At 38.8% G+C, this 14,749-nt stretch overlaps 1 protein-coding gene across 1 annotated transcript in view; it reads right to left on the bottom strand.

The window, feature by feature from the left end:
* Positions 1 to 3,532, bottom strand: part of LOC139734700 (cytoplasmic polyadenylation element-binding protein 1-like) — a gene marked incomplete at its 3' end in the record, with an annotated part of 29,096 nt that extends 25,564 nt beyond the window's left edge. Inside the window, exons 1-2 of the mRNA XM_071645493.1 lie at positions 3,518 to 3,532; positions 1,389 to 1,716 (exon numbers count right to left, since the gene is read on the bottom strand). Of these exons, the coding sequence (XP_071501594.1) occupies positions 1,389 to 1,716; positions 3,518 to 3,532 (343 nt within the window). The remainder of the gene's footprint in view (positions 1 to 1,388; positions 1,717 to 3,517) is intronic.
* Between the last annotated feature and the right edge of the window lie 11,217 nt (positions 3,533 to 14,749).

The following is a 14,749-nucleotide window of genomic DNA, read 5'->3' as shown; positions in this document are numbered from 1 at the left end:
CTGGGTCGAGAAGGACATCGTAAGTAAGAATATCTCATTCAAGGCCATATGAAGCACTTGCCAAGACTCAAACATGGGCCCTCTGTTTGAAAGTCAAGTATTATCCAATAATCATGCCAATGCATCCCCACATAATGGTGAAGGGAAATTGCACATTACCACAAAAAAAAAAAAAACAACAACAACAAACAAAAAACTGAAATATCTGTAAATTTGTGATCTGGGTATGTAGCATTTTTCATAGTTTCTGTACCCTGTCAAGCTTCAAGATCCATGGAATATTCTTGTTTTGCTACTCATGTATATTATCAGCACTCACTGCACTGTTATGAAATGTTGATGTATAAACTTCAGGGGCGGATCCAGAAATTCCGTATAAGGGAGGCACCTTCACAAAATTAAAAGCGGGCGTGGGCACCCCTCCATTTTTTTCTCTTTATTCTTATTGTTTAAACAAAATAAAGAGGGAGTGCGTGCCTGGTGCCCCCCCCCCCCCCCCCCCCCCCCCCCGATCCACCACTGAACTTTCACATCACAGTGTGCACTTTCTCACAGTCAAGCATACAAATTCTGTTACAATGCCACCAGAATGACTTTCAGTGACAATAGCTGGTGCTATGTCAGGGATATAGTGGCAGTCTACACGAGGAGATGTAGACCATAAATTAGTCATGTATGAAAATATGTGAAGCTTTCGAGGGCAAGAGTCTCTCGATACGAAAGGGTCTATAGCATAGCATGCCGTTTTAAAGTTCTCTTTCAGGTGCCTGATAATTTCTTAATAAAAAAAGACAAAAACAATGTTGAATTTTTCAGTAGGAGTGGGGGACGATAAGGTCGGAACATGTCTTGGTGTGGTTGACAATACAAATATATGCCAAACTTTAAAATCATGAATAATGGCTAAATATGCACCAACAGGTTCATCTCACATTTGCAAAGCAGAATAGTAAATTCCTTCAGAGTAGACTAACCGAGCATTCGCACGTGCAGAGTTTGCTTTATTTGAAACAATTTCGTAATTAAGCAAACTCAAATCAAGTTTGTAATTAAGTAGATTTAAATCAAACAAAAAAATCCAAGTAACTTTAAGTCGGTACTGATCCTCATAAAACGACAATCTGTCATATCACCTGCCAAAACAGTTACTAGTTTTTCTCACCTAGCTTGTCAGGATCGGAGCTATCAAGGCAAAAGACGACACTATTTGATTTAAAATTCCTGTTAAGGATAACTCTCAAAGTTATTGTTTCCTGGACTTGGCTGGAAGCTGTGTGAGCGTGTCAAGTTTACTGCAGCAAAAGTTAGTGAATGACATGTGCTCTTTAACAAAACGGCAATTGTGCACTAAAAACTACTATGAGAATAGGTTCACGTCAAGGTCTTACCTTCCTGTTCTCTGACATCAGACCTGGGGAAATCGGGTCGAGGTACCTTGCCGATGGGTCCCCGGTTGAAGTCCCCGTTGCTGCCCTGCTGCAGTCCGTGGCTCGAAGCTATTCCACGTAAATCCAGTGTGTTGTCGAGCAGCGCATTGATTTGACGGAAGATGTCGACGTTGTTGCCACCGCCACGAGCTGGCGTAGGGAGCCCCGGTGCCGGCGGGGGACAGTCGGCGCGAGACGCCTGGCTGCTGTTGATGAGATGCACTACGGGTGGTGTGCAATCAAATCGCACCCTTTTTTCGGCACTGCGCTGCAGATAGCCAGTTTTGAACTGAAAGATTAAAAAGAGAGAAATCACACACTACCGTTCATTTCAGAGTAACATTGCGCCGTTCTGTCTGAGCCTGACCGAGCCACGTCTGATTACGATAATTTGCACATCACATGTGGACATTTCACAACGAGCGAGCTGGAAGCTTTCCTTTTCTTTCTGCTTTTCTTTTGGTGCGCCCGTAGGTACGCACGCCTTCACACTATACGCACTGTACATTCTTCTGGAACGTACAGTGTGTGGCGTGCACACGAAACGTGACAATGTGGGCGTGTCTTTCGGGCCAGTTTTCTGCGAGGTTGCCATGAAACGCCGAAACTTTTGACCAATCGCGAAGGACAATGTCTACGGGTTACAGATCTCCTTACGACGTGTCGTAGTATTAGTGCTCTACAGTATTTCAGAAAGTGCTTTGAATGTTAAATTTTTGCGCTTGAATTGGTGCTCACAGTGAATATTCCCTTCCTCCTGCTGATCCGTTGAATTGCAAACGGTCTGCAAAAGTCTGTCTGGATCTGGATCTGGTGAGATACTGCACAAACTCCACATCAGGGATATAAACGTGCAGGCGTGGTCGAGTGAGCGGAGTGTTTATATTTTTTAATGTGCTTTTTGGATAATTTTCCCCAAGTCAAATAAATATATAATCCATTTGAATGAGTTTAGACTGGGAGCTTCTCTGATATCTTTACAGCATGCAAACTATAATAACCCATGGTGAATGCAGTACCAACACACATCTACAACGTTGCATATGTTTAGAAAAAATATGATAGTTTTAACGCCTACAACAAGTTGAAAGCCTGATTAAAAAAAAATGTATGTAATGTATCTTGATATAAGTTTTATGTACACGTTCATCTGGGTTTTCTGTGTGTGCGTGTGTGTGTGTTTTTTTTTTTTTTTTTTTTTTGGGGGGGGAGGGTGTTTTTTCAAAGGAGCTACAATTATGTGAAGCAGCAATGATGAGTTGTTGTTTTTTTTTTCAATTTTCACTACTTGTACATGTTGCTACCTCGACTCTTTGTTTCTTTGGTGGAGTACAATAATTCACGTACACGTACACAAAATACACGGAGTAAATGCAAAATTGATGGGCGTCTGTTCTGAGTTACGAATAGAGGTGAGGAAACGCCAAGTGCAGTTCCAAGTCTGTACACTCTAATATATACATGACAATCTAGTGAAGGTGTGTGACTCAAATTCAGTAATTATAAAGGATCACCTGTATTGCAGTCAACCCTTTCTTCGTGAGAAACTCTTTGCTTTAATATTGTAAAGCTATCATCCCCTTTATGTGTATTTTCTCCATGTTGCAAGTAGTTTCAAACATGACTAATGAATTAGATTCACACGTGTAACAATTGAGGTTAAAAGAAGCGAAGGAACTGTTGGACACTCGACTGTTGAGGGCGTAACATGTCATTTATGCCCGACGAACATTAACCAAGTTAATATGCTGCAGTCTTCACAAAACCATAGTTGGCCCAAGATCAAGAGAAAGCAATATGAATCATTAATCACGCAAGAATTCATTTGTTGATATCACCAAGATAAGACAGTTGGGTTCAGGTCATTAAAGTTTGCGAAAAGACCTCGAAACACGTAAAGACGTGCAGAAGTTTCCTCGTGCAAACAACAAGCAGATAATTTGATTCATATTTTTTCGTGCCTTTTCTCCATTCGCCAGGTACTTTTGGATAAAGGACGTGAAAGAGTTTTCACATCAAAGAATGTGCAAAATGAGGCATTATTGTCTTGTTAGGAACTGAAACAGTTTATCGATAAACGTTTGACTTACTGCGGGCAGACTCATTCTTTTGCGTGTTTTGATCTACGTGAAGCTCTAAATTTTCCCCCTTCTCGGTGCAACTGTAGTGGGCCACAAGCTGTTGGGGATTGGCAAGTTGACTGGTTGTGCTGGTTGTACTGGTTGTGTTCGTTTGTGAGATGGCGGTGCTGTCCCTGTGGTGACTCTCGCGGAGCGAATGTGGCTACAGTCTGACTCCGACGGTCTAAGTCGTTCGGGACTAGTAAAGAAGAAGGGCCAAAGAAGACGCGCCAAAGACAGTGCGCAGCCTCAGGGTTGTCACAACCTTCTGCACTGGCGTGAAAATGAGTGTGACATCAGCGCCCGCGATTTATGCTAATGCGCCCCTTTCAGACACAACAGCATGACATTATGATGTGGCTGCGCTTTGGTGACCGTAACCGTTTTTGGGGTGGGTGTATGCCCAAAGTCATCTTCGTTACGTCTTGCCCTCTTTATTGCCAGTGTGCGAACGAACAATGAGCTGAAATTCCCGAAGAAGCATTTGACAATCCTACCAGGTTATCATCGAGTAGTTCATCCATGAACAGAAGGCGAAGACACTGTCACAAATCTGGTATCTGGGCGTTGCCTTCAAGAACATCTTTCCGACAATCGGCTGGTGCCTGTCACAACCATGTCTTAATACCACGTCTTAATATAAGGTAAGAAACTGGTCTGCTGAAACGGCGCTGATTTAATCCCGGGCGAGCACAGCTTGCCAGTCACGCCAAATATCCATTCTGATTAGTTACGTAACTGTCGTGTGCAAAGGGATTGAAAAAGAATGGTAATACAAATGATATGAAAATACCTCTCTCCTCTACTTAATGTAATGTATCGGGACGAAATAATTGACAAGGTTTGACTTTGGACAACTGATCGACGCAGAATAGATTGGGAAATTCTCATGAAAAGTTCACTTTTCATTTGTATTAATTTTCACCATAACAGTAATGATGATCATATAATGATGATGATGATGATGATGACAGTGATGATATTGACAGTAAAAGAAAAATCAATAGTAAGCAATATTTGTAGTAGAAATATTAATAACAATAACAATAATGACAATAAAAACAATATCATTAATGATATAATAAATATAATGAAATAATAATAATAATAATAATAATGAAAAGAAGAAGAAGATGGAGAAGAAAAAGATAAAAATAGGCTTATTATGCACAGCATATGAATGATTTACGCCAGCAACATGACAAAACATGATTACTGTTCGGAGATCAGTTAAGCAATAATTTTTTGTTGTGATTTCTGCAATCTCTTGCAGGATCATCAACTAGGAAACACTTGTGGTAATGATACATGCACATTCTTCTACTCTGTAAAGGTATCATCGCCGGTATTCTTACGTCACAGTGAGTAATATCTGACAAAAAGGCAGCACAATCATACAATAATAACGTTAAGTTCACAAGCGTTATGTTACCCAACATTTACACGATACATTAAATTATATCATTTTCATGCGTGTTGGATGAAAAATAATAAGCATACAACAAGGTAATACAGGATAGGATGTAACAAAGCGAAATCTTAAACAGTGACCCTATTCTTCTGTCCAGTGATTAAAATAATAAGTACTATCATAAAGAAAAGAGATATACCCTTTTTGAGTCGGTGAACACCCTCAATAAACAATTATTTTCAACAATTAGTTTGAACAATTTTGAACAATGAATTCCATTAGGTATATGCATATATTGTTGTATACATTGTACGCTTTTGTTTTCCTTGCACTTGTATGACAACAAAAATGTGCTATTGGAAATAATATTCATTTCAATTGAATTGAATTGAATTGAATTGAAATGAATGAATAGGTATCGTTCTGTTGTTCTGACCGCTTGGGCACTCCATATAAAGAAATTAATAAAAACAACAGAATGAAATTAACAAAACGATTTATTCATGTGAGAGGACAAGTGATTCCACATTCCACCAACGCAGTTTCTGCAATGCAAGCTAGAAATAATAATTCAAATTACAGAAAGAGTAAATTGAGTGAATGTATGCAAATTACTAGAACCAATGAAGTCGTAACACATGCTTTGCACACGTTTCTTCAGTCGTCAACCGTCAAAATCTTGACAAGTCTCGTCCTGAAAGACAGTTTAATAAACACACAAACTAAGAGACGATGTAGAACGCGAGACGCATGCGCACTGCTTCCACAATGAATGGTAATCACAATGTCTGTTGTCTGAATAGTCGACGAGACTAGTGCTTTGATATGGTTCCAACAGATGTTTCAAGGGCGATTGTGGGGGTTCAGAAATATTCGTCTGACAATCGAGTAACCATTATATGGAATAGAAAATTGTGTACTTGTTTTAAACTTCCATATTGATTTAATCTACTTATTTTGCATACCATTTCTGAGTTGAATAGGAAATGAACACAAACATCACAAGAGGAAGACATCTAAGATTCCAAGTTACAATCAAGTTTAATACCATTAATTATGACTTGTACACCTGCGTGTTTTCCACGTCATAGTCAGTATCTACCTAAGTTGTTAGCAGGTGGCGTGTTCAGTGCTTGGAAGCAATGCCCACTTGTTTGCCTACATTTTCTTGAATTTCCTTTTTCTTCAGACGGTATAATTTCATCTAATATTCAGACCAGATGATTGCGTGAAACATAATTAGAGCGGGAGCGTTTTTGCCCCTGGATATTTCTCCCATGGCGGGAGAGTCAAAAGACGATGTCCTTCAGGTGTCTTCACATATTTCCGAGGTTGGAGAAAAAGCACGCAGATAAATTTGAAAGGAACAATAACAACACCACCACCACCAACAACAACTATAACGATGATAGGGTGGAAATTCTTAAACCGAAAATCACACCTCACCAAAAGCCAAACAACAACGAAGAAACAAAAATTGCCAAAATAACCCCTAACCCTAATCCCTTATGGTTAGATAGGTTATATACTTCGTTCGCATTAAACCAAGCTGTGTAAAGGGAGTTTTCATCGTGTTCTTGTGAGATATATTCGAGCCCAAATTTTTTTTCTTCATCCCATTTTTTCCCTTCTTTCTTTTTTTTTAATAGCAATGTTACTGAGTAGTAATCGTCCATATTATAACAAGTAATAAGCTGTTCATTAATGTAAAGACACAAGAATTTGAACTGTTTCCATGAACACCTTAAATACATGATGCATATTTAATGGTATCTGTGATGAGAAGGTTATGAGCGGCATGCTATTGTTCACTGATCGGATCCGGAGCACGTGGTGAAAAAATGCCGATGGGTGCTAAGGTGGCGAGATAACTTCTGCATTTTAACAGATGCATGACACGTGGTTTTTATTTCTTTTTTAATTAGAGTACGACAGTATCGGTCTCTTGACTTCTAAGTTGCATTTGCCACGTAAGGCTGCGTTCACATAGAAGTATTCGGTATTCGGTATTCGCTATTCGCTATTCGCTATTCGGGCACCGAGTACACCATCACCCGCACCGTCAACTCACCATCCCATGCATAAGGCTGCGTTCACATAGAAGTATACTATTCGGGTATTCGGGGCTCGTTTTCGAGGGCACGCGAATAGCTTGAATCGAACGATAGGATTTCCTCACACCGGTTCACATAGGAGGGCACTATTCGAAAGTACCGTATAGCTGCGAATAGTATAAGTGGAAATCGAGCTTGTTCGATTTTCTTGCAGCGTATACCGTCTCTCGTTTATGAAATAATGACAATTTTGGTCTGGATTTGCCCTTTAGCAAAAAAAAAAGCATGTAGACTGACATTCTGATGCAGTTTAGAAATTGTTAATAAGATTTGCTGGGATGTAGGAGGAAGAAATCCTCACTGCATGGGATGGTGAGTTGACGGTGCGGGTGATGGTGTACTCGGCGCCCGAATAGCGAATAGCGAATAGCGAATAGCGAATAGCGAATACTTCTATGTGAACGCAGCCAAAGGGGCATTAGATATTGGAAAACCGGCAATCCAAACATTGGTAACATACTTGTAAGATTGCATTCATAAAGTTGAGAGAAAGGTTGAAGTGAAAGTGACATTGGCATGTGAGTCTCAGGAGATCTGGGATATGGGGCAAGGACGGAAAGGAAGGTTTCACCCTCAAAGTCAAGGTTAGAAAAAAAAATAACTGACGACCTCTTTCATTTCTTTTTTTATGGGGGGGGGGGAGTGGTACACGACGATATATGACGTCATTTTTATGTATGAACGACCACAATTCCAAAGTTATGAACTAGTTGTGCAAAGTAAACAAAAAATCCACCAAAAGAAATTAATAGCCAGACGTTGACGAGAAATGATTTCCGAAGATCACACACAAAAAAAGGTTCAACAACATTTTTTTTTCTTCAAATGAACAATATAACAAAGAAACAAACATGGAACTGCTGTTGTGGTAATCTTACTCCTGCCCCGAGTGAACACAGTTTTTAGACCCGTGGACAGATGTTTACAAATAGGAACCCATCAAGTAATTGGGACTCCATGTACCAGAACATAGTCCAGCCATTTTGAAGAGGAAATAATATCTGGAACTGAATAGGGAGGCGTAACAGCATCAGTCAGCATTCAGTATCTACTGTAGTATTTACATGTAAGCATGTATGCTGTCACATTTCACAATAACCACGTCATGTACGGACGGCAGTGCATGGGAGAAGGTTTTGAACAGAACTGAAGCAAGCGTCCAATGCCTTGTAACGAAAACCCGCAACACAATCTCGGCAAAGACGTTTATATTCATGACTGTAAATAGTATACAATAAATTGGGTGATGCTATTTTGACGGGAGTTGAAACACGACAAGGTTTGATTTCAGGCTATATCTGAAAGGGATTTCATCAGAGAAACCTTTGCTTTAAATATGGTCCCCCAGTGTACCTTTAAACGGATTATACACCGAGCCTGCATAAAGATCGAAGAATGTATGCACGACAAAAGCACAGCTTGCAAACAGCTATTAAACAGACCAGAGTTAGCGATGCGATAGAAATTCAAATTAGCATTGTCCGTATTAAATCGTTGATGACAACAGTAATCTGATGCCGAACCAGCAAGGAATTTGTCCAAATTTGGAACCCTTGGCATGAACTGAAATGTCTGTGGTCTCCATTTGGTAGTTCATGCATAACACTGTACTAACCACTAACCACGGACACTACCTTGTGTCCCTTTTCAAGGGGAACGCTGTCAGCCTCTTCGAAACCATCATTTTAGATGGTATACACACCCGTGTAGTGTGTGTGGGTAATGTACTGAAAAGCAAGACTTCGGGGGAAAAGACGATATTGGTGAGAGGTGAATTTTCTGGTTCCGATGTCATTATTATTTCGAATTTTTAATTTAACGAAGAGTAAAAAAAAAGGGGGGGGGGAAAGGAACTGATGTATTAGCGATTAAAGCACACTGACGTACGGTACGTATGATTTTTTTCTGTGAACTGTACACACGCTAATTCCTAATTTGATGTTTAATTGGTGTTTGCCCATTCTTCTAAGAAGTATATAGAACACAATCGTAAGTAACAAAAATATGAGCTGGAAATCAACGAGAGTTTCAGTTCAACGGACAGAAAACAAGGTAAGGCGATTTTGTACTCCATATATACCCTGTGTTGTGATGTGTAGCCGCGAAATTTGTACGTGATGGTAATAGTTAACAAAGATCGACTTAAAGGGGCAAAAAGTACGCCCAATTATCAAGCTGGCTTTCTACAAAAGAGTAAATTCAGATGAAAAAAAAAGTGGTATAAAGACTTCATTAAAATCGACCCCCCCCCCAAAAAAAAAGGGGGAGTTATAAAAAAATACCATTCTCCATGTTTTCACAAATCAGCAAGATTCATCGCAACCACACGTGGAATGGAATCAAGTTGGAGTATAGGAAGTATTCTATTTCCATGCATCCAGTCATGGCAATCTTGCAATAACCGGACTTTTAGTGTAGGGGAAAAGGATGTGAGTTACTGTATTATCTATATATGTAAAAAAGTAATTTGAAAGACATTTTTTTTTTTGTCAAACCAATGGGAGAATGACGTTACCACCGCCTCTTCCAATTTGCATATATTCACTGAAATTATGTGAAACTTCGAACCATACCGAAGTTAAATTTTAAATGAAATGACAATCATACTGTTCGTCTGATTTTACACGATAAATTAAAGCCAAAAGAACATGTGGAACTGCAATTCAGAGCAGTGTTGACCATTTTTGCATTTGTTAATACCAAAATGTCATATATTGGTATTTCCGTTATTTTCTTGACATTTCTGTCTAATTGATGACCTACTCTTTCATTGCTATAAAGCACTATGACAGAGGGAACGCGGCGCTGGATTTGTAAACAGTGTGTTTGGCTTCGAATTCTGCTCGATGTGTTCATTCCTGATCAAGATATTTTGGTAACAATTCTTTAATTCTTAGGTTCGTTATTCAGAAATGTAAAAAAAATAAAAAATGAAATAAGGCTCATTTTTTCGAAGGTTACTTGTTTCGAAGGTTTGTTAATCCAAAGATGATATGGGGTTCGTTATTCCGAAGTTTCGTTATTTCAGTATGAAATAAGGCTCATTATTTCGAAGGTTCGTTGTTCTGAAGGGTCGTTAATCCGAAAATGATACAGGGTTCGTTAATCCGAAGGGTCGTTAATCCAAGAAGGATATTATTTTCGTTATTCCGAAGGTTCGTCAAAGGGATAGTACAGTATTGGTGGGGATGAGGATTGAGCTTTTAACTTTTTGCCAGATACTGAGAAACCACTCATGAAATGTTACGCAGCATACCATTCTAAGAGGAATTCAAAGTTTATTTATTGAATATTGGTTTCGAAACGGCTGAGATATCCAAAAAGAGAGTAAAACGAAGAGATCCTAATAAAAGGTGGGTCACACCTGTTTTTAGTGTCGCTTGTTTTGGATATCGTCTCCATTTCAAAACCATTTTTCATCAAATAAACGTTGAATTCCTCTTGGAATTACATTCATATTTCATTAGAGGTTGCTCATTTTATCATCAAAGAAGTTAGAAACCTCAAGTCAGGTCTCAACCAAAACTATACCATCCCTTTAATCCGAAAATGAAAAACAGGTTTGCTATTCTGCTATAAGGTTGTTAACCCGATAACGAAATAAGTTTCGTAATTCCGAAGGGTCGTTAATACGCACCTTCTTTTCGTTTTTCAGAGTAACGAACCTTCTTCCATTTTAAGATTGACGAACCTTCGACAGAACGAATCCTATTCTATTTTCGGATAAACAAACCTGAGGAATAACAAACCCTATGTTTGGAATAACGAACCTTAGGGAAAACGTCTCAAGTGCACGGATTAACGAACCCTATTTCATTTTCGGAAAAAACGAACCACAGGAATAAAGCCTCAAATGTTCGGATTAACGAACTCTTATTTTATTTTTGGATTAACGAACGTCTAGGTAAAGATAATTTGTGTGTTTTTGGATAGGAATAACGAACCTTATTTCATTTCGAATTAACGAACCATAGGAATAACGAACATCACCTGATATTTTTACCCATAACTTGCATGATGTCTCTTTTCACTGTGGGGTCGAAAATTGTTTCCTGGCAATGACTGGGGAAGTGATATTGGGAGAACCCCTTAGAAGAGCGGTGTCAACGCCAAAAGGGCTACCCTGGATAGATAAGACTTATTTGTTATCATTTGCAATAATACGAGATAAAAAAATCACAAATAGGTTTTAACGCTTTTTAGTGTCACAACACAAATTTTCATAACTGACTCATATAGATATTCACCCTAACAGGAAAAAAAAGACACAAAAAACAAAAACAAAAAAGGAGGCGCTCCTCTAAGTGCCGTTACACTGTCCCTAAATTGAGCAAAGATGGACAGACAATAAAGCAAATTTCAAATTCGGCTCTGACCGTATAAACATCGGGTCATTCGCGAGGGACCGCCGATGGAGTTTCCCGGGCTCCAGCATCGGTGGCAAAATCTTCGTGTAGCACTTGTATTTCCTTCCAATGTCCTCCTTAACTCCTTCAGTGCAAATCAGTCAAATATGCACAAAATTAACACACATACATATGAACAAGCAATTAATGTGGCACGAGGAGGGTTAATAAAGATTCACGCCTTCGTGTAGCTTTCGAGTGTGGTTCGGGTGCCATTCTCTGATCTTCTGTACAGGCATCGTACGCCTTTGGCTGTCGATTGGCTTTTCACATGTTAAGCGTTAACTTCACAGCAAATTGAAAATTCCATATTTGTATGGCCATCTTTGCTCAATTTCGGGGCAGTGTGATGCTTGCCTGCATCAGAGCGGTGCCTAATCGACACAAAACAGCCATACGAATATGAATTTTCAATTTCGCGCGAAGTTGGCCCCGAACTTGGTCAAAACCAATTAAGAGCCGAAACAAATATGATGCCTATACAGAAGCTCACGCGATGAAACCTGAACAACAATAAAAGGCTACGCGAAGATGTCAGTCTTTGTCATGAACCTTCTCAAGATCTTCGGGCTATTCTTGGCTTACCAAAGATTTAGCCGCCGCTCAAGAAGTGGCTGTCGGAGCCTGAGAAACTCCATCGGCGGTCATACGATGACTTATTAACGCGCCCTCACAAAATGACCGAAGTTCATACGATAAGATCCGAATTTGAAAATTTCCTCTATGGTGTGTCCATCTTTGCTCAATTTCCGGACAGTGTGATTTCTGCATTATCAATTAAACTGTGAAGCAATCTTAGATGGTGCATCGTTACAGTCGGTGTTGTAACAGAGAATGAATAATTGCTGTTCCCTCATTGGGTATCTCACTGAAATGCAAATGATATGACAGAATGTATTACATTGTTTGCTTTAAATGCGCATGTCTGTTTCTTGTTCAAAGTTAATTAATCTGAGGTCAAATGAATAAGTGGAGGTGCTTTTTTTTCGATATTAGCAAAACATATCTTGTCTGCCGTCTTTTTTCTGGGGGGTAATCTGTGGCGTATCTAGGGAAAACGGCGCCCGGGGCTAGCGCGAAAATTGCGTCCCTTATTTCTGAAAAAGTGTTCAACCCCAACCCCATCCCGGTAGGGACTTTAAAAAAAGTCCACATGATATGCTTTTTCAAGCACTTTGTATAAAAGGGGTCTTTTGAGGGTGATTTAAATGTAATAAATTTAGATAAATTTTGGCGAGCGAGCGCAGCGAGCGAGCCGAAAATTTTTCTATATTTTTCTATATTGTATAATTTCCTGTCTTCGTAATGGCCACGGCGATTCCTTTCCTTACCTAGATGGGATCAACATACTCCCACTAATTGGGTCAAAATGTTCGTGAATGTCATCCTCTAAGCAGTAGTTTTTACATGGAACAGTTAATGTATGTACATTATTCCTCCTCTCCTTCAAAGAAGATTTGAAGAGTTTGAATTTTCAAAGTTTATAATCTTGAGGTCATCATTACACAGAGAAATATAACATTTTCAATGATACTGCACTCATTACATAACAAGAAATATTTTTGAAGATATTACTACAATTATCACAAATATTAACATTGTTTTTTTTTTCTTTTCCCCAGCTTCAGTCTCAAATATCTCTTGCTGATAAAACTGGTTATGATTTTTTTTTTTACATTTAAACTTTTCATATGTAGTCTGTGTGAAAATGACTCTTTTGAGGAAAAGGCAGCATACATTTTGCAAATAGGAGTTTGAGTATAAAAAACTGTAAAACATACACACACACACACATACAAAGACACATATTATGGGCAGACATATGCAAGCGTACGCTAAGGCATCATCGCCACAGTACAGGAGGTAAATAGATAGATAGATATACCCATGCAAATGGAAATTGCCACACACGATTTAAAAAGATATTCTGAATTTTATTCCTGCTCATGTTTTCATACCATAATCTTCACATGATGGCAAATTCATAATTTTGATTAAAAAAATAAATCTCGAATGTAGTACTCTCCAAAACAAATTAATGCATTCAAGATTAATCTTCTAAATGCTTTCTCATACAGACAATGGTCTAAAGTTTGATATAGCATTGGATGAACTGTGATTATTTTGTATCAACCACAAAGAAACTTCATTTCATCTGCAGGGAAGCCCGAGTGCTGTAATTTCTGATAACCATGTCTGCAAACTTTATCGAGTTTGTCTTTACTAATTTTTCACATTTTAGACCCATTTACTTTACAACAAACACAAGTAAACTATTAGTAAATGCAATAATGGGTAAATACAATTCATTCCTCTCAATTACTGCCTCCAAAATATGAATCATAAAGAATAATACAAAACAAAAGTAAACATCACCCAGTAGGTCATAATAATTTAGCCAATTGAAGACTAGTCCCGCTTAAGCTTGGGCTGGGGTGAATGGGAAATACATGTTATGGGAAAATCAGTAAATGCCTGGAGACATGTATGGTATCAACATATAATAAAGCACATCTGCCATAAGCATGGTAAATTTGGGTACGGATATATCAATAGTGATGGCATAACTTTCAAAATGAGTGTCTTTTCTGATGTCATCCCTTTGGGCAGCCTATAAAACACAGCTCTGTCAGGTAAGTTGTGACAATCTTGGGCATAAAACAGGATCTGAACAGAAATATGCAACTCTCGTACATGTTTGTCTGTTTTTATTCACTTGTGTGAGCTTCGGTAAAATGGAATGACCTGACAATGGACAATGGCTGTTCGATGGCATAGATATTGCTGTATGTGGTCCAGTCATGGCAAGGTCACTTTTATTTAGCTACTACTACACTACAATACTACATTTTACTTCCAATCTAACAATAGGACTGTAACAAAATTTTGTTACAACAACCTAGGAGAAATACAGGTCCCAAAATTATGATCTATATAATATCTTTATATACTTTATTTGTTCATTTATGGCAAAATTTTGATATAGCAAAAGAAATCCACTGGTCCCGAGGACTTGGTTATATCAGGAGTCACCTGTAGTATTCTTCCTTTCCATCCACTTTTGGACAGCACACCACACTGCACAGAATCCCTTCGTTTATCATGCAGCTGCGTCACGTATTTGTTGCAGACACAACACAATGGCACTGGGTTGTGCAAGAATGTAAACTTTGCCAGGAGAAATATAAGCGATGATTACTATTTGGCAGCATGCTTGCTTATCAACAATGAGATTGGTGACGTATGACCTCCACTCATTCTAAGCCCTGTG

This window comes from Diadema antillarum, unplaced genomic scaffold (assembly GCF_040938485.1).
Source record: "Diadema antillarum isolate AM-2024a unplaced genomic scaffold, OU_Dant_1.0 seq00000541_RagTag, whole genome shotgun sequence".
Lineage (NCBI taxonomy): Eukaryota > Metazoa > Echinodermata > Echinoidea > Diadematoida > Diadematidae > Diadema > Diadema antillarum.
This window is presented reverse-complemented; position numbering and strand designations above follow the sequence as displayed.